At 47.1% G+C, this 20,969-nt stretch overlaps 2 protein-coding genes across 3 annotated transcripts in view; one reads left to right on the forward strand and one right to left on the reverse strand.

Annotated features, from left to right (window-relative positions):
- LOC115362135 (adenylate cyclase type 6-like) overlaps positions 1 to 19,863 on the reverse strand; it is a 33,022-nt gene extending 13,159 nt beyond the window's left edge. Inside the window, exons 1-3 of one of the 2 annotated variants that reach the window (XM_030055953.1) lie at positions 19,665 to 19,863; positions 17,135 to 17,265; positions 16,106 to 17,009 (exon numbers count right to left, since the gene is read on the reverse strand). In XM_030055953.1, the coding sequence (XP_029911813.1) occupies positions 16,106 to 17,008 (903 nt within the window). In that variant the 5' untranslated portion in view covers position 17,009; positions 17,135 to 17,265; positions 19,665 to 19,863. Of the gene's footprint in view, positions 1 to 16,105; positions 17,010 to 17,134; positions 17,266 to 19,444; positions 19,601 to 19,664 lie in introns of those variants that run through there. The other variant, XM_030055954.1, reaches the window with a different exon arrangement.
- Positions 4,870 to 5,885, forward strand: LOC115362136 (splicing factor 3A subunit 2-like). The gene is made up of 2 exons (XM_030055955.1): positions 4,870 to 4,939; positions 5,000 to 5,885. Exons 1-2 carry the CDS (start codon positions 4,889 to 4,891, stop codon positions 5,741 to 5,743), a joined length of 795 nt encoding a protein of 264 aa, XP_029911815.1. The 5' UTR covers positions 4,870 to 4,888; the 3' UTR covers positions 5,744 to 5,885.
- Positions 19,864 to 20,969: the final 1,106 nt, after the last annotated feature.

A 20,969-nucleotide genomic window follows, 5' to 3' on the forward strand; every position in this document is an offset into this window, starting at 1 on the left:
TCATAAATCATTGACAGGGCTAAGCCTCGTGATGAGCCGTGCTGTCGACCACCAGCCGAGGTCTGACACTCGGGTCTTGAAGGCCTCTGATAGAACTTGATCACATTAATCCCTAACAGATGGCGCTGAACAGAGTTGAGTGAGGCAGATAACTCAGTTAAGTGGCCTGTCTGAGATACAGGGCCACCTGCAGCTCCCAGGACCGCGCGTCTCAGCAATGCCCTCGGCTTTTATTCAGTCAATTCAAGCTGTGGTATTTCAGATTTCACCCCAAGTTGAGACATTGATATCAGTTGATTGTAGTTTGGCAACAGATAAGCTGTATTGCTTCCACACAGTTTCAGACGTTCCACATTTGTGATTAAATATGTTTTTGTGATATAAAAAAAAGAAGTTCAATCAAAGCTTTGATTCCCATTTATTTGCAAATGTGATGCAAATATCTATTGAAACATTACAAACTGCCCAAAATATCAGCCAACAGGCCGTCTTCAGGTTCAGTGGTATTAGAACTGAACAACAACTGAATGACTATATCTTGAATGATAGCTCAATATGACAGCCCAACAGCTGGGAATAAGTGAAATGAAGTGTGGAGGGAAAAATGATGAAGAAAGCTCCTGTTAATGCCAAGTTATATGCTTAGTCACCACACGGTCTGGAGATTAGAGGAAGAAGCATTCAGAGAGGCTTTTGAATAAACCTTGTGTCTGAGCTGTGTGTGTGTTCCTGTGTGCCTGTGTGTGTGAGAGAGACGGAGAGAGAGAGACTCCATTTGGGCAGGCAGCTCTTTGATCCTGCAGGCTGTTGTATCTGTTGGTTCACAGACCCCCAGCCACTCTGATGCTCCTTTCTCTCCCGATAGAGGGATGGGGTGCTAAGAAAGCAGAGGAGCTTTCTCTCAGTGTGAATAGTGCCACTCTCTTCATGGCCAATAATAAGCTGGACTTAACTCCCGCTGATGTCTCCTGACTGTTCTTCCTCAAGCCGCTGGGCTCTTAAAGGCGAGCCACACTCAACATTTACTCGAGCAGGAACCTCTTTGGCGGTCAAGTTGAAAGGAGTCTAAACATTGGCTTATAAGGTGCGGCTCTCAGCAAGGTGTTTTATTGAGTAAAGGCAGAGGGATAGTGTGATAAAGAAAGAAGGGGATGGAAAAGCTTTTTGCTTGGCAAACACACCACAAATCCAAGCTGCCTTTAATAACATCTCGCTAGTCAATTCCCTCATGCACAAGCACGCAGGAATGTACATGTGCACAGGCTCTCACAGCAAGATCATTATCCATTCATTCAGACAGACGTGTGCAGCACTGTACTATTTGCCCTATTGATCAATAAGTTTTCACAACATGCAGCATAATGGAAAAAATGACCTTTTACTGGTTTTGTAGCTCTGCTGAACTGTAACAACTGTGTCAGGTCAAGTCTCATTTCTGAAGTTTCAGTGGACGCAGTGAAGGCGACTGTTACAGTCTTTTCAGTGAGCGAGAACAATTTATAACTAATATTAACTCCTAGGACAATACAGTTAGAAGAATTCAATGCGATACTGTAGACTATCCCTTATCAAATAAAGATATTGACCGGGAAATCAATGTTTAGATACGACCAAAGGCTGGGAATTTGAAAAGAGAAAGATAACTTCAATGTATGTCACAACTGTCTCACCACCAGCCCCACTCTCACTGCAGCAGAGGTTGAAAGTTGAAAGGCCACAGTGCTGCCTCCCCAAAGCCAGCACAGAGGCTCTGGGGACACTGCTGTTGACACCGAGGTTACGCCCCGGGAGCTTGCCCTTGACAGGCATCTGGAGCTTTTAAAATGTCTTCCAGCGATGAATTTCAGAGGCTATGGCACGTCAACAGTCAGTCAAGAGGCACCTCTGACTTATGACTTTTTTGAAACTTGTTGCACCAGTTCCGATCTAATCATGGTTGCTAAAAATGTGTAATTATTGACATAAGAAGGAAGCCATTCCTTATAAAGATGCAAATGTAGCAGAGGGGCGGGGCTGTGCCTGCCTCTGCCAACTTGGGCCTTTGCCATCTGGAATCTAAGCTGTTTTCATTATGGCTTGAGCCAAACCAAAATTGGTCTCAGGCGACCTGTGAGGCCATGGAGTAATCTTGGTGAAACACTGAGGCAAATTCCACTCGGCTCAATAGCATAGGACCCAGACTGCACATCTGTCAGAAAAAACGGATCTTAAATTAATACTGCACATGAATGTTTTCCAAACATGAGAAATATCTCCCGGCTATCCTGGAATTACTGAGTAAGTACAGCAACAATAACCGCCTCCTCAAACCGTCCATTCCATTTGCTAATTTGACCAATAAGGTTTTCCTCAAATCAAAGGATTATATGTGCATTTATCCCCCTCCTTCAGTATTCCAACTCACATTATTCCTGACTGGCAAATGTTCAGCAGAGCTCCAAAGAACAGATACCTGAGACCTCCTTCTCCCGTAATAGCCAAGGAGCAGTGAGGAGGACACTGTCTTAAACAAACTGTGACACCTTTCACCCACTGACCCTGCTTATATGTCCTCTAACAAGTTATGAAAGGACGAATGAGCTGTGAATCGGCTAAAGCAAGAGCCACAAGACGGTGATGAAAGCAATCTGACAGCAGCGGAAGACCTATCGACCTCAGGGGGAAAAGGGAGAGTGGGCCGGCTGTCATGGTTTTGGGTTGCTTGTGTTTTGTTTGGTTCTGTTTCATTTGTGCTTCTGTCATGGTTTTGTGTTTCTTGTGTTTTGTTTGGTTCTGTTTCCTGAGTTTCTTTTGCCTAGTTCCTTTCAGTGATTTCACCTGTGCCTTGTTTTCTCCTCCCTGTGCCACACCTGTCCTGTGCCTGTTAATCATCCCTGATTGTTCTGATCCCTCCCAGTGTTTCCCTCAGCCTATCCTCTGTGTTCTCCTGTCTTGTGCTCCAGCCCCTTCCCCAGGTGTGTCTTGTTTGATGATTAGTTCTTGTCTATTTAAGTCCTGTTTGAGTTCTGTTCTTCGTCGGTTCATTGTACTGTGTTATTCTGTTCTGTGTTGTTCTGTGCCTGCCTTAGTTTATTTATTAAATTTTGTTTTTGAGCATTTGTTTGCCTGCGGCTCCTGCTTTTGGGTCCTCCACCTTGCCCCGTGACAGAATGAACCAACCACCAATCCAGGACCCAGCGGAGCAATTTTTTTTGGGAGAACTGGCTGACTGCAACCGGTCGCTGGCGGCTAAAATCGCCCAGATCTCACAGCAGGTCGCGGAGATCACCTGCTCTGTCAGGACGATGGTTGCATCCCGGGCTCCGGCTGCTCCTGCGAGTGCCCTTCTCGGGTGTAACGGCATTTTGCAGGCTAGCCGCAACCCCAACACCAGCCCCAGCTTCCTGGCAGTTCCAGCTACCAGCCCCATCAGCCCGGCAGTCCCAGCTACCAGCCCCAGCAGCCCGGCGAGTCCTGCCACCGGTCCCAGCAGCCTGGCGAGTCCAGACACCAGTCTCAGCCGTCTGGCGAGTCCAGCCACCAGTCTCAGCTGTCCAGTAAGTCCAGTCTCTAGCCCCAGCAGCTCAGTAAGCCTAGCCACTAGCCTCAGCAGCCCAGCAAGCCCAGCCACTAGCCTCAGCAGTCTATCAAGCTCAGTTCCCCGAGTTCTACTGGCTGACCCGGTCCCAGTCCCTGTCCCAGTTCCCCGTGTTCGACTGGCTGACCCGGTCCCGGTCCCTGTCCCAGTTCCCAGAGTTCGACTGGCTGATCCTGTCCCAGTTCCCAGAGTCCAACTGGCTGCTCCAGTCCCAGTTCCCCGAGCCGGACCGGCTGCCCCGGCACCAATCCCTGTTCCAGTACCAGTTCCCCGTGTTCGACTGGCGGACCCGGTCCCAGTCCCTGTCCCAGTTCCCCGAGTTCGACTGGCTGACCCGGTCCCAGTCCCTTTCCCAGTTCCCTGTGTTCGACTGGCTGACCCGGTCCCAGTTCCTGTCCTAGTTCCCAGAGTCCGACTGGCTGCCCAGACCCCAGTTCTTGTCCAAGTTCCTGGAGTGGACGTTGCCGCTGCCCGGCGGCCTGGAGTGGACGTTGCCGCTGCCCGGCGGCCTGGAGTGGACGGTGCCGCTGCCCGGCGGCCTGGAGTGGACGGTGCCGCTGCCCGGCGGCCTGGAGTGGACGTTGCCGCTGCCCGGCGGCCCGGAGTGGACGTTGCCGTCGCCGCTGCCCGGCGGCCCCGAGTCCACGTCGCCTCTGTCCGGCGGCCCCGAGTCCACGTCGCCGCCGCCGCTGCTGCCTCTGCCCGGCGGCCCCGAGTCCACATTGCCGCTGCTGCCTCTGCCCGGCGGGTCCCGAGTCCACATTGCCGCTGCTGCCTCTGCCCGGCGGCCCCGAGTCCACGCTGCCCGGCGGCCCCGAGTCCACGTCGCCGCTGCCCGGCAGCCCCGAGTCCACGTCGCCGCCGCCGCTGCTGCCTCTGCCCGGCGGCCCCGAGTCCACGTTGCCGCTGCTGCCTCTGCCCGGCGGCCCCGAGTCCACATTGCCGCTGCTGCCTCTGCCCGGCGGCCCCGAGTGCACGCTGCCACTGCCCGGCGGCCCCGAGTCCACGCTGCCGCGGCCCGGCGGTCCCAAGTCCACGCTGCAGCTGCTGCTGCTGCTGCTGCTGCTGCTGCTGCTGCTGCTGCTGCTGCCGCTGCCCGGCGGTCCCGAGTCCACGCTGCAGCTGCCATTGCCGCTGCCTGGCGGTCCCGAGTCCACGCTGCCGCTGCCTGGCGGTCCCGAGTCCACGCTGCCGCTGCCTGGCGGTCCCGAGTCCACGCTGCCGCTGCCTGGCGGTCCCGGGTCCGCGCTGCCGCTGCTGCTGCCGCTGCTGCTGCCGCTGCTGCTGCCGCTGCCTGGCGGTCTCGAGTCCATGCTGCTGCTGCTGCTGCCGCTGCCTGGCGGTCCCGAGTCCATGCTGCCGCCGCTGTCCTGCGGCCCCGAGTCCACGTCGCCGCTGTCCTGCGGCCCCGAGTCCACGTCCCCGCTGTCCTGCGGCCCCGAGTCCACGTCCCCGCTGTCCTGCGGCCCCGAGTCCATGTTGCCGCTGTCCTGCGGTCCAGAGTTCACCCTGCTGCTTCCACTGTCTGGCGGTCCCAAGTCTGCACTGCAGGAAGTTATGATCGCTCTGCAGTGTGGTGCCACCCGCACTGCCGCCATCCGGGGAGGTTCCGCCATGGCCGCCAGCACTCTGGCCGTCCGCCAGAGCACCGCCTCGTCCATGGTTCCCTGCGCCCTGGCCGCCCGCCCGAGCACCGCGCCGTGCCTGGTTCCAGGCGCGCCGTGCCTGGTTCCCGGCGCCCCGGCCGTCCGCCCGAGCGCCGCCCCGTGCCTTGTTCCCGGCGCCCCGGCCGTCCGCCCGAGCGCCGCCCCGTGCCTGGTTCCCGGCGCCCCGGCCGTCCGCCCGAGCGCCGCCCCGTGCCTGGTTCCCGGCGCCCCGGCCGTCCGCCCGAGGACCGCCCCGTGCCTGGTTCCCGGCGCCGCGGCCGTCCGCCCGAGCGCCGCCCCGTGCCTGGTTCTTGGCGCCCTGGCCGTCCGCCAGAGCATTACCCCGCCCTTGGTTCCCTGCGCCCCAGTCGTCCGCCCAAGTGCCGTCCCGTCATTGGTTTCCAGCGCCCTGGCCGGCCGCCCAAGCACCGCCCCGCCCTTGGTCACCTGCCCTCCAGCCTTCCACCTGACTCTGGCTCTGAGCCCTGTGCTTTGGCCTCCTCCTCCCCCCGTCTTTTGACGGCCATCCATCCTCGTGCCCCTGAGACTGTTTTTGGGACGTCAGGAGCCGTCCCTTGAGGGGGGGGTTCTGTCATGGTTTTGGGTTGCTTGTGTTTTGTTTGGTTCTGTTTCATTTGTGCTTCTGTCATGGTTTTGTGTTTCTTGTGTTTTGTTTGGTTCTGTTTCCTGAGTTTCTTTTGCCTAGTTCCTTTCAGTGATTTCACCTGTGCCTTGTTTTCTCCTCCCTGTGCCACACCTGTCCTGTGCCTGTTAATCATCCCTGATTGTTCTGATCCCTCCCAGTGTTTCCCTCAGCCTATCCTCTGTGTTCTCCTGTCTTGTGCTCCAGCCCCTTCCCCAGGTGTGTCTTGTTTGATGCATTAGTTCTTGTCTATTTAAGTCCTGTCTTGAGTCTGTTCTTCGTCGGTTCATTGTACTGTGTTATTCTGTTCTGTGTTGTTCTGTGCCTGCCTTAGTTTATTTATTAAATTTTGTTTTTGAGCATTTGTTTGCCTGCGGCTCCTGCTTTTGGGTCCTCCACCTTGCCCCGTGACACCGGCAAGTGAAGAGCTAGGAATAAACTTTTGGCAATACTGAACACAGAAAAAAAAAGATATTTTCTGCCGTTGCACTGATCTATCTGTGCTATGTCAGAGAGGCTTTTAATGTAACGTCCAACCAACACAAAGAAGTGGGTTCACATTCACCCAAATTGTAGCTTCTTCACACGTTAGTTTAATTTTTAGTGATTGCTAAAAAGGTGTGGCTGAGGCGTGCTCCTGGCTACGGAGAAGAGTTTTAAATCCTCTTTGAGAAAGTGTGTGTGGTGTCCTGGTGGCTAAGTTGGCTGCAGTGCAGACCAACCATGTGGCCAGAACAACCTGGGTTTGGGGACTGTTGTGATGAATCATCCTCCTCTCTCTCTCTCTCTGCTGCCCCGTCTTTCTCCCATCTCTCCCTGGCCTGACTCACCAGATGTAGACTGTTTGTATGAGCCTGCCATTGGGCAACTATTTCAGTCGCCCAATGGCAGGCGTGTTAGTGTTTTCAAAATCCTTGTCGCTATGTGAAACAATAACAACAACTTCTGAGCTGGTATGTATGTATGAATGCACCAGCCCGTTCCACTTGATATCAGTTAAATGACGATGTCTGATGTTTGATGTCTGCAAGAGCTACATCCAGCGATTAAACTGTCTGCGGTTTTGACGAGTCCAGTGAGCACCAAAACAAGTCCCCACCCCACTGGCACCGTTTTACAAGGACGCCGTCGCTTGCATCCTGTGCTTAGCGCCGCCCATGACGGTTGTGATTGGTTTAGAGAAATACAAACAGGCCAGAGCATTTTTTTTTCCCTACAGCAGAATGATAGTGGGTTATGCCAGATCTTTCTTTAGCACTGGCACAGCGCTACGATAGGTCTGGCTATGCAAGACTAATCTCTCCCTTCTGTCTACTGTGGAATGCAAAAATGCCAAAAAAAATTTAAAAAAGAGGTGCACACATAGACTTTCAGACAAGCCCGTCGACTAAAGGTGATCCGACCTTTGCTATCAAGGCATCGAGACAGAGGAGATCAAATCAGCAAAATCAGTACTTTTGAATCACTACTCAAACACCATTTTATCGGTTTTTATTTTATCTTTTTCTGTTTTAACCAATGCCCTTTGTGTTTCACTTTATATTGCATATTTTGATTCTGTCTTGTTTATATTGTTGGGTTTTTTATTTGCTTTGAATTTACTTTGTAGTTATGTAACTCATTATCATCGGAATTATTCAAGCAGTTTTTCAGCACTTTAAGGTGCATAAACACCCTTTTTTTCAGCTCTTCAAACCTTTCAATATTTGTACGAAATGAAAAAAAATACTTCTTGATTTCATACATTGACCTCGTCTGTAAGACTGAAAGGTTCAGGGATAACTTACAATAACATCATGCAGAAGTCATTTAGTATATAAAATGAACATACGAATGAATGCATGAATGAACAAAAGACCACAGTGCATGTTTGTATGGTGAACCTTTTTCTCAAAATCATATATATTAGAGTAGGTAGGCACTTATTCCCCCATTCCCCCTTAAATCATTGCAATACACAAATAATAAAAATTAAAATCCATATATATTTATATGTATATAGCCATGTTTATAAAATGGTCTAATGTGTTAAATATATCTTTGTTGTTTTGCTTAGGGTCTGTAGGCTACTTATCATTCCAGTTACATATAAATACAGAGAAACTATAATGTGTGGTCACAGAGTTGTTGCCAAGCCTAAAATTAAGGCATCAACGTCAGAATTGAACTAACTGAAAAAGGTGCAGCCAAAACAGCATTTTACCTCATCAATATATGTCTTAGCCGTCGGCCTGTCAGCTACTAATAGCCAGAGGGTATTGACTGTATCTTTCATTTGACTGTTTTAGATCTGCAGTTTGACAAAATATGAGCAACCTAAAAAGCAGGAAAAAGCTTATGACAAACGACCCTATGAATTCATGACACGTGCAGGTCCGACGTATGATGCTAATATATGGTTACCTAATATAGGTGATACACAATTACTAATATGTTAATATTTCCTGTTATGGTGTTGCAGTTTTGGCCAAAAAGACCATATGCATCTTTTTTGCAAGTATTACTGGAAAAGGGGGAGAAAAGGGGGGGGGGATTAAGCATTTTCCAGGAATGTATTCAGAATTTAAGCATTGAAAGAACATTTAAATCAAGTTGTAAGTACTTTCCAGCCTATATTCGAGCCCTGCGTTTGAGATGAGCATCATATACAGAGCTGTGCACGTGCACAGAAATGCCTGTGTAAAGGTACAAGCACATCAGCTGTCCTGGCTGCTCGGCCGTCCAGGGCTCTGTGTTTGGCTGGACGCAGGGAGGGAGTGGGCAGCACTGGACACAACGCTCTCCTCCCAGCTGTGTCCTCACTAACCCTTCCACTTCCTGCCCACTCACACCCTCTGAGCTGGGGAAGGCACAGCTGCAATTACAGCATGGCTGCAAGAACACAAGATTTGGTTAATTAGCTCAGCCAACCCCACTGGGCTCTCGGTTGACTCTTCTCACTGATTTGAACTGTGTGAGGGAGTCCGGACATTTATATATGCAGTATCTCTGAGCTAAACATGCAGGAAATCCATCTCCTTTTATGCACAATATGCAACATTATTATGATGTGAATTAATCACAAAATGCAAAAAAGGCAGCTCACCCCCTGGGTCTGAGTAACTTGTGTAACTAGACTGAAATCAAGGTGTTGTAGATAAGCACTTGAGACACACTTACTTTCAAACCAGAGAGGCAGAATAAAGAGAAGGGGTACAGAAACTAGATCAAATGAGATAGCAAGTGGGCCAGAGGCTGGGGCTCTTACAAAAACATACAAGAGTCTAGTTTCTCAGTCCAGTTACATAAGCAGCGGCGAACAAAGCACCTCTGCTCACAGTATCAACCACTGTCCTTCCTTGTTCTAGTTCTTAAACTACACACAATATTGACCATTACTACAAAGCACACAAATCAATACTGGGACAGGAGCAACAGGTTATAGTTTAAACAGCAGAAACTTCAAAGCAATTTGGTAACTAAAGTTTAGCCTTGGTCTCCTGTCAGTTGTTCAGCCAGGGATGGGCTGTTGCTAAACTCATGCATGAAACAGATCCGCCTCCTAAGCCAACATAAGGTACCATCACGTGCGACACATGTTTGTGAAGCTTGATACATCAGTAGCGTTTCACAAAGATAAAAACACCGGTGTTGAGTTTCAACGTATGGTGAAACAACCACAACCAGAAGTGCTATGTGTTCTGTCCTGTCCTGTTGTTTGCGGTGTCCGGTTCATCTCCGACCGTCCTTTGAAAGCCATACAAGCCAAGACTTTTGAAAAGGTGATTCAGAAATATCGGATGACAGAGAAAAGAGCTTCAAGTGCTTGCCAATTGTTTTCTTCCACAGAATCCTTCTGGATGTTTGGAGGCCAGAAGATATCCCGTAGCTCTACCCCGTCTTTACAACACAATAGCATGTCACTGTGTCATCCAAATCAGGAAAAAGCACAGCACTTGCACAGGTCCCAGTCATACAATTGTGATCTTTACTGCAACCTTAAAAGGCTTCCTTTTAGACATAGTGTCAATAACGTGTAGAAAAATGAGTATAACAAACCAAGAAATGAGACAGTAGCATTTTTATGCTTGGGTGGGAGAAATATGTTGAAGGCACAAGACCGAGGGGAAAAGATTTGGATTAAACCAGAGAGTGTGAAATTACATCATGAGACCGGGGTCTTGTTATTGTATCTGACATCACCCACTGACAGTGAGAATGAGACAAGCTGTGAGACACCAATCCACTGTGGTTTTCCATGACAGTGACCTGTTAAATGAGACAGGCCTAAATATCCACCAAGAAGAGTTGCTGTAATATTTTGTATGATATTTTAACAGCTGAATTTGTCTTCCAGTGTCAGTGCTCCAAACAGCCACGGGTACATGGTGCAAAGAAGCCAACCTTTTTTTTCTGACCTACAGCGGCAACACCTGAGGTCACTGCGACCAGCGAGGTGAAGCTATGAAAACAGTGCCCTCTCCGAGCACACAACACAGTTCATAAAAGATAAAAATGATTAAAATATGATAAAAAGAAACAGCCTGTCCACTACCAATATTCCACCAAATTCAATATCAGAAGAAGCTTTTCTCTTCTAATCCAAAAAAAAAAAACAATCGATACTAAGTGGACAAAACATTAGGGTGACCTCTATGAAAAAGGCTGTGCAGGTAAATCTGACTGAAGGCTATGATGACTGATGAGTTTCAGCGATTAAATCCACTTCAGACATGAAAAGCAGATGAAAATGAACGAGAGGAGAAAGGTTAAAGTGAGTTTAGGTCCTCCTGACAACTGAGACTTGGAGTTTTAAAATATTTTGCGTAGTGTATGTGCTTGATAGTTAATAACAACCTTAGTCCAATAGTGCATTCTGTTGCTGACCTGTTATGCAGGCCTGGATCACAGGACCATGAGGCCCTGGGGGCACAAACTTTTTGTACACAAACAAAACTAGACAGGTTTGTACATTTGTCAATATCTCTAAAAGCATCCCTTGAAACATCCCTTTTTGCAATACATAGGTGGAAAAAAGCAAGCATGAGTCGACTCTGCATTTATGTTTTATACATAACCACAAAATAACCAGGCAGTGTATGACTGGGGCCTGGAGACTGGGGGGCCTGGTGGTCTGAGGGCCCTGGGACATGTGTCCCATGTGCCCTGTCAGTAATCATGCCAGGCCTGTATGTGTTATTGCCATTTTAACTCTTCTGGCTGATAAGATGATTAACAAGTGGGCTAACAAGACAGTTAGGCAGGGTGACAGTGAATTTAGACAGACAGCCATTTAGCCTTTCTGCCACTATTGGGCACAGGCTGGACTATGGGCTCAATGGGATCTAGAGTAAAAACTGGCCTTAAAAGCCTTAGGGCTTGCATGCCACACAGATCAACATTTAACACCACTAATGGATTTCTAATATATAATTCTTGGCTGTCAGCCATGGCTGTTCAGCCTTAAATCCTAGTACTTTCGTGGAGAGCCAAGTTGTTAGTAAACCATGAGCTATCCATTATTAGAAGGCTCCACTTCCTCATCCTCAACTCACACAACTATTATTAGCTCTGCTATTATTGCCCTTATCAGTAGCAGTATTTTAAGAGCAATATTTCTCTTATCACTAATCCTAATTGCTCCCACCCATGGTGGTTCAAGTTATCCGGAGTTGTATCACTGCCCCAGGTTGTAATACAATAAGTGGATGAGTCACAAGCTCTATCCCTTTCTGAAAGGGGGTGGGGTTGAGAGTAGAGGGGCGATCCAGCCTATCCATTATTTGAGGCAGTGTATTGTTTGGCACCCGCAGCATCTGATGATGGGTTCTCACCATCTGATCGCAGCCAAGTGAGCTGGACGGATCCATACTGCTCATGGAGCTGGGCATGGATCACACTCCGCCTCTCCTGGCCTCTATGTTTACATGCATCAGTGTGTGTGCGTGTGTGCGTGTGTGCGTACGCCTGTGTGTGCATGAACTAGGCTGGATTTTCTTGTTGTAAGCTACAGTAAACACAAATACAGCCAACAAATAATAAAACAAAAGGCAATCACTGACAGCAACAAGGCTTTGGAGATATAAAATAAACCATTAGGATCTTCCCTTAGTTTCAGTATCACTCTCAGAGAGAATCTGAGAAACTGGCCTGGACTACATGTGGCAGACACAGCCCTTGTCATACTTTCCGAGCAAACACCATGAATAATTGCACAAAGGTTAAGGTAGATTGTGTGGTTGCTGTCACGCTGTTTTTCTTATGTAAGCCCGAACGTTGTGGCCTAAATGCATTATGCCCGCATCTGCCGTGCCTGTGATAATTCATTGATTGGTATCTTTTTCACCAGTGTCAAGCGGAGGGATCAGTATGTTTCCACTAGTCCCACATTCGTTGACCCCCCACAACAATCTGCCTAAGGAACAGGTTTTTCCTCTAGTGCCGGCTCAGCACACAATAACAAAAGCATGGACTAGATGTACCTTCGACTTCACTCTCTTCTTGACCTGCCTGTCAAAGCTCCCGTTTAGAGGACTCCAGTCGGGATTAAGTTGTCCAAATATATCCTCACCCACACAATTGGACGACTTCTGTTTGGTTCCTTGTTAATCCATGTATAACATACTGCATGTCACCATCATTACGAATTCCTAGAACAACACAATGGTACAATAAAGTCATATAATCCCCCTTAAGGCACTTTGGCGTATGCATGGCCAGCTGTTCATACTTCAGTTATGGAAATTCATATATCAAAGCAGAAGTTCTCTGAATGGTGCACGGCGCCAGCGACGTAAAAGTTAGACGTCGCCTCTTTTACCCACAAGGGAGACAGATGTAGCAAAGACATGAGAGACAGGTGGTCTCTCTAAGGGTAACTGAAATATGTGTGTGTGTGTGTGTGTGTGCATGAGCTCCAGCAATAGTCTGATCACACGGCACCACGAAGGAGAGCCATAACTCAGGTGACTCAAATGGCAGAAGACCAAGGGGAGTGTATGAAGTGTATTCCAGTGTATGAAGGTTTATATTTCATTCTATCAGGTATTATTTTTACGTTTAGAGGAAAATCAAGTATAGGCAAAGGCTTATGAGGCTATCATAAAATAATGTAATTTTGGATTTGAGGGCAAATCCTGGCTATCATCAACTCGATCAATGTCCACTTTTAATTCAGTTTGAATTGACCTTTTATTCAAAGCGTCTCCCATAAGTTTCATGAATGGACAATCCATAAACATTTTGCAAACCTCCGTCTTCGAAAAGGAGAACCCCTAGTTTTTCACGTACAGTATGACTGAGGTCCCTCTGAACTGTCTGTGGGATAATGGAGGCACTTCAAGTGAACAACAGCAGTGTAACACCAACCCCCACATCCTTCTTCCTGAGAGCAGCTTTATCTTCATCTGTCTGCAGTCGTCAGAGTGGGCTGTTCTCCAGATCCACAGCAGAGCCGAGAAACATGGAGATCTATGGAAACAATCACCGTGAGTTGCGTGAGCTCAATCTCAGCCCGCCGAGGAAATAAAAGGCCACTCTTTCTGAGGGGGCTTTTGTGAGAGTGGAATCGTGACTCAGAGAGAGAAAGAGAGAGAGAGAGAGAGAGAGAGAGAGAGAGAGAGAAAGGGGGGAGAAAAAGAGGGAGAAAGAGAGAAAGAACAGAGAACAGACTGGCAGCCCTTTTACAGCTGGGTGCATCAGCCCAGCATTATTTCAAACTCTCCGTCTGTGGTCGTCCCCTTGTCGCCACCATAACCTCCGCAGTTCCCTCCCCTCGTGCTTCATCGTGGAGGTCCCCGACAAAGACGCCTTTTGTCCACGCCATCATCGGTCTCGCATCTTCTCAGCTCTGATCTTGCGTGAACATCTCCGTAGGGAAAACACAAATAAGTGAAAACAAGGCCGGGACACAGAGAGGTCCTGAGGACGATGAGGTCCCAAAAGAAGAGACCAGCTTTGTGAGCCTGGCCATGCGACGCCAGAGGCCACAGAGTGTGTGAACCTATGTGTGCGATAAAGAGGGTGTGACAGTTTGAATGGGGTCCCGCTGTATTCATAAAACTACTGTACTAGAAGCTAGAAGCCAGACCGACAGATTCCTGTTCTCAAAAGACACAAACAGGCGCTGCTGCTTCTTGAGATGAAAAACGCAGAACATGAACCTCCTGTCATTTTTTGAGATTGTTAGCTACAGAGAAACACACTATAGATACAATAAACAACTCAAAACATTTTCTTTTATCACATCTCCAGAGAGCGAGCATGAGAGCAGCCTTCCTGTCGACCAATGTGAGGTCCGTGTCCCTTCATTGATTGCTCAGAAAACTGGAACGTATCACCACGGGTGGGGAGTCAGTCAGGTTACCAGCCCTCAGGCAAGGCACCAGTCTATCAGATGATCATTGCAACCAACCAGGTCTGGTGTGAGGCAAAGCACCAGCCCAGTGTGCCCAAGTCCCAAACAGGGACATGGGCCTGCTACACACAAGCTCACTAAACAAGTGCTGCTATGTCAATATTGCCTCATTCAGAGTGGCTCCATATTTATCTGGTGGCTAAATGGTGATAGAAAACCAATTATATGTCACCACTGGCTTCTACCAATATGGGTTTTTGAAGGTCAATATCAATACTCATTTTCTAGACTTAAGCTGCTCATAGATGTTATTTTGTGCTGATATTCAATGTCTATGAATGTGGCCGTTGTCATGAAAAAAAAAAGTGTTAGTGGAAAAGCCTGTGAATCAGCACTCAGACCATGAGACACTAAAACTCTCCATTGAAACCCATACAAATTAAATTATTCAAGGGTTAGCGGCTCTTTAAGGTAGGGTGGCCCACCCCACAGCTTTTCAGTGGCAAGGCAACTCTGGGACGCATTACTGCCTTTCAGTGAAGAATTCATTTACATTAAAAAGCAGAATTTAACAATGAACTGAATAAAGTAAATGGGTAAAAAAGTCATATTTCACTGCAGGATTTTGAGGATTAACCTCCATCATATAGGCAGTGGGTCACAAGACTGGTCAATAATAATATTTAAAATATCAAAATAATAATTAATAATTACTCTCACTTATCAGTAAACTGCTATATTGGTCTAATCCTAACTCAAACAATCCAGACTGTTGTAGATGCCATAAACTGGAAGATTATTCATAACCACTATCTTGGACGCTTGAAGGCAGGTTTCTAACAAGTTTCTGAAACCCAAAGTAGATAAGTTCATTAATATATTTTAATAGATTCTTGTATAATATAATATAAATTATTGAATATGAATATGTATAGTATATAAATGAATGAATGATACACAAATCAATATATGCAAATCAACAAGGATCTGAATATACAAATAAAACAGACAAAAGCAATAAAGAAACATCGCTCACTCTTTGGGCACTGAAGTCATTGTTAATGTCTAAATCTGTTATATTTTTCCACACCCTCCATTATGAAGACGTAATCATCTTATTTTTCTTTTTTTTTGTTGAATTCATTGCACAATCCGAGTATCCCACCCCACCCTGTTTCATTTTACTACAATAGCCTCCTTGTTTTAGGGAACTGAAGCCTGAATGGCACTGCGCTACATTACCATGATATTCCTCCACAATACAGCGAAACGGACTCGTTCAACCCAGATGACCTTCCACAAACCCCAACAGAGTTGCCAATAGCTTCCCTACAGCACAAAACATAGGCTCATTAAAAATCTCATTTGAAAAGCTGCCAAGACTTACAGTATCATCTACTTTTAGTACAGCACCTTTGACATGGGAAAGTGGTTGAGGAGTCTCTACAATGTTTGTCCTATATCGACGCTACGAGAAAGTAGGGCGATTCAGGTCATCAGTACAGTCATAGACACATTGTGCACAATTATAAAGTGATAATAAGGGGCCCTGTTAAGTGAGAGGGTGGAGAAATTCTCCCATTTTCTAATGAAAATAAATGTTTACTTAAACTTTCATGATGAAACAAGGAACTGGGATCCAACAAGACATCTCAAAGGAAAAAAATCTTAAACCATGAACTATTTTGGATTGCAGTGAATTTAGATTAAATACTGTCGCTGTAGTGACTTGGTAACTGTGACTGTAAACAAACACAGCGCAGAAATGAGTAAAGGGTGTATTCTCCTTGTAATACAAAAAACAAACTGACCAACTTGGTTTGAAAAAGGTCAGGGAAATGAGTGAATACCTCCCTCTGTTATTTTTCCTGGCAATGTTACGTATTATCTCTGCAATTTCTTACCTGTTTGAAAATAAACTTGTCACTTCTGTTGAGTTGCCAGGCGGTGACTACATGTATGGTGGACAGCACAACTCCACTCAGCACCGCAGCCCTCATCCTGACCGGCAGCAGCGTGTAGATGATGTAGATGAAGAAGACGGTCCACCAGATGCCCTCCGAGGCGCTGCGGGGTTCCACCATCAGCACCCCGAACACTTGCACTACAATCAGCACCCCTATCACCAGGTAGCTGACAAACCACATGTAGTCCTGGTGGAAGCCGTTGCGGTTGCACACCACCATCATGGCTAGGAAGAGGGCCATGGCCACGGAGAGCACCGAGGCGTAGGCCACATCAGGGGGGGTGTAGATACAGTGGAACGCCAGCATGACCCCACAAACCACCACCAGCACCCCCATCAGCATGGTCAAAGAGCTCTGGTTGAGCCTAAAGAAGTAGCGCTGGTACAGACGCTCCAGCTTGGCCGACTGAAACTTCTTGGATCGGAAAACCCAAACCACGCGTGTCCAGCAGTCCGCAGCAGTCATCGTCTTGCAGCTCCCCGTCCCGGCCTCTGCTAATTCCCCTGCTTCCTCCTCTTTCCTGCCCTTCAGATCCCCGTCTTCAAAACCCAGGTCAACCGCCTTTAGCCCCAGGTCGCTGCCACCACCCATCCTTTTCCCGTAGTGGTCCTCCTGCCAGACGCAGCGCATGCCAAAGCTGCTCCCACTGGTGCCAGCTCCACAGTGGTAATGTTGGGGGGCTGCAGGAGGGGCATCCAGGTCCTCAGGGTCCCGTAGGCAGCTCATGTAGCGTGGGTTGCACAGTGAAGAGCTGTCCTTCCTCTTCTTGCCATTGCGCTCTCCCCACGCTGTCTTTCGCTCGTCCACTGTGGCTACAAAGAAGCCTCTGGCCCATGACATCCTAGATAACAGACAGGGAGGGACATAGAGCACATGGGAAGCAATACTTCAGTGATGATGCTGAAGCATTTTAATCGAAACATATGTCAAAGAATTGCTGGTCTTGCCGTTTAAGCATCCTCTCACCTGTGTGCACTTCTGTACGTGTCGAAACACTGTGCTCTTTGGCCAGGCCACTAATTTATCCCAGCGAGCACACACCATGAGCTCAGACTGGCCAGAGGCATGAGAGGTGTGTCTGGGTTTGAGCCACCCACCTTTGTCGAAAGAAAAAAAAAAATAAACAGTCACATTGTCAGCCCTATACACCATTCTCTGCCTCTATAGGTCATCTGTCATCCTGGGAAAAGAACAATACACAAGATGTTGTCGAGCTAGGAAAGTCAGTGGCAATAACACCTGAGGATAAAGATCTTCTTAGACAATAAAAGTCATATAAAAATGTTTTTAAACACTTGCAATTGTATACTGACTGCATGTGGATTTTATTAATACAGCTTGACCTCATTCATTCATTGTGACCACGTGTGTGTGTGTGTGTGTGTGTGTGTGTGTGTACGTGTGTGCCTCTGTGTGTGATAACCTGGGAAACTGTGTGACAATCCATGCAGAGATGAGGAATAATGTCCAGGAAAAACCTTATCTGTTCTGCTTTTCCATCGCCTTCCCCACCAGCAGCATTGACAGCATTTCCATTGAATCTGTTTTGTTTTGTGCAAAATACTTGACTGTAACAACACAACAAACTCTAATTATTGCCTCAAGCTGCGTGTACCACAGGTCAATTTTGTCATCAAAGATTATAAAGTTGAATATTGTCCCATTCAGAAAACTGCTCACTGATTGTTGGATTCTGTGGACTTACCACCGGGGATTTTTGAGGGGGTTAACAACATGGTGGATAGAGCCCTGCTCTGCTTTATCACTGCAATCTGTCCGTAACATCTTGAGTGGGCAGGGTTGGGTGTGCTCTATTTGACAACAAAGGCCCACTGAGTGGGCACCATCAGAGATCAAGAGCTCTCCAGTCCAGATTAAATTGTCCATGCTTCCCCCATTAGCTTTGATGACTCACTAGCTGGCCTCTGGCAGCACATGTCAAGGACACTGCTAACCTCTAAACTTAATAAGCAAATTTCTGCCAGGCCCACTGAGCTAAGACAAACAGTGGGACCAGGGCACATGTATTGCACACATGGCCATGTTTATAATCAACAGCAGAAGCTTTTAATTTAAGTTGCTAAATCACCACAGCAAAAACATCTGACTAGAAAGTGGATTGTAAGCTGATTTTCAAATACACAGCATGGCTCATGGATAGTGTCCAGGATATATATAGATACAGGCTATTATTATATAAGAGTAATAACACACTTAATAACTTGCCTTATTTGGAATACCTGTTCCTCAATAGCAATGCCTTCAGCCAAAGCCCTTCTGATAATAAGATAATAACCAAATGTAACTATCACATGAGACCTACTACTAGAACAGCCAACTATTGTATCTGTCAATGAACACGCCAGTTTAGCATACAGCCTAACCCACTATAGGACAATGCAAAAGTGCACAGCACATAGTTTCAATGTACAGCGCAGTCCATGCACAAATCATCTAAGTTTCCTGCGAAAATTAGCACAGTCCTACACTCACCTTTGGTACATTTATGACCGGTGAGGCAGCGGCAAGTGGCTTATATAATAGGCTACAAACTGTGTATGCATACACCTGACATGAGATCCGAATAAAGTTTCTTCATGCCACAGCCTGTTTTAAGCAGCATCACAGAGGATAATTCTGTTTCCCGTGGCATTGCTTTACGGTTTCGTCTCACAGTTTCCTGTCCTTGTGAAAACTGACCAATTGGCTTCCCTGTCATCAGTGTTAATCCAGACCCGACTCTAAAAGATGTGAAATTGCACGTGCAGGCCTATACGGCTGCGGGCACCCGAAGACCATTACATAACAGGACGCTCCAAGTAGCCTTGGCAAGCCATCAGTGGTCAACTGTAGCATTTTTATCATACCACGTATGTCTAGCATCTGCCACTTGAATAAAGCTGCTGGCCTGTACAGTCTGTATGGAAGATACTACCTCCAGACGCACATCACAGTCGTTACTAAATTATCAGCAAAGCATTCTGTTGCATGAGTCAACTCTTTGTCTTTGCAGGGATGTGCCTTGCCTCCCGAGGGCTATTGGACAGATGTATAATGATAACAGGGTTTACATCTTGGGCCCGTCTCTCTCTAAAAGCGTGCACGTCGTTTATTTGGACTCCAAACAGCTCCTTGGGTGTAAGAAATTGCTGAAAAAAATCATGCGGGCCGCTGTGTCAGTAGGGAGAAACTGTCATAACAGCTGATTGGCTCGTTACCAATAGCAACACATTGACTGTCGCGTAAAAAAGTGTGTATAAATTGGTTGTAGGCTACCTGCATAAGGCTGAGTTCATAGTCCTGCAGAGCAATGCCGCTGAACGTCGCCGCAATCATTAGTGGAGACACAGTAGTACAAGTCAGCTGTTGGCATTTTGTCGGAGTGCTGTGTATCCTCTGCCTGCCTGTCCGCTCAGCCGACCTGCTACAAATTAACATTGTACCGAGCAGTTGCCCAATAGAGCCGCGGCAACGCTTGGAGAGCTCGTCTACTTACCATTTAGGAAGCCTCGATCAGGAGTCACACTGCGGAGGAGCTCGCATGTGTCAGTGTCCTCTTCACACGTCGTCGCCCGCCCGTGTGATCCAGATGCGAGATCGTCTGGAGCTTTTGCTTGCGAGGGAAATTAGAAGAAAAAAAAAATGCAAAATTGGCCGAACAACCCTCGCTCTCCACCGGCCAGTCCACCGCTTCGACCTCGACTCTCTCTCTCTCTCTCTCTCTCTCTCTCTCTCTCTCTCTCTCTCTCTCTCTCTCTCTCTCTCTCTCACTGAAGGCAAGTTGCATTCCCACTCGTGAACTCAGGAGTCCCCCTAGAGGTAGCCTCTGTGTGTGTGTGCGTGCATGTGCGTGCGTGTGATTAATTCTACACTTAACCCTAAGTCCAGCTGTTGCGGAAGTGGTTACATGTTTTTTTTTTTTTTACTGAACTCGTCTCACTTTGGCGGAATTTTACCAAGACACCACTCTTATGTTAACAGAACAACATAACACAAGATACAGTCAGTGGTTAAAGTGATAGCAGAGGATATGGAACTTCAGCCCAGTTGTCACATATCACAGTCATACGGTATTACAGCACCACCTACTGTCATCTTGAGCATATGACCCTCTCAGTCACCAGCAAACTACAAACGGTGTGGGTTACTTCAGCCACTAGCCTGTATGGATTTATTCTGACCATTATTTTTTACATAATGTCATACATCGATAAGGTGTGGACAGCATGAGGAGCAAAAACAGAAAAAACGTTTTGTTCCTTTAAGACTGATCATGACCTTGTGACTCGCCCTTCCTCAACAGATCACACGACGAAAACCAGGTTATACGTTATGAGAATGATGATGATGATGATGATGATATTATCATCAAGAGTTGTAGCCTCTGCAACAGCTTTTTACTTAGTTCGTTTTTTGTTTTTGTTTTTTACTTCTTTGTGTGTTTTCATTTATTTTTATTTTATAAATTGTATGTCTTTGCTGAATTTTCTGAATACTCAGAATGATCTGCCTGAACTGATCCTCAAGCCCATTTAAACACTGATTTAAAAAATTAAGGCTGATATATCTTTGTCATTTAAGAAGGGGAGAAAGTGCTGTTGTCGTTTAAAACTTTGTCCAGCAGTCGGCGCCATTGGTCATAAAACAATTGCTATGTGGAAAATTGGTAGCCGTGACATTCAGCAGTTTACCTCCACTTCCAGCTGAATGTGGGCGGCCTGAAAAGTTTAGGGGAAAAACCAGTGTAGTTCAGTGTGATCAGAGACCCAGTTTCTGTCATCTGTGTGTGTGTGTGTGTGTG

The sequence above is a fragment of the Myripristis murdjan genome, chromosome 7 (assembly GCF_902150065.1).
Source record: "Myripristis murdjan chromosome 7, fMyrMur1.1, whole genome shotgun sequence".
NCBI classification, from domain to species: Eukaryota; Metazoa; Chordata; class Actinopteri; order Holocentriformes; family Holocentridae; genus Myripristis; species Myripristis murdjan.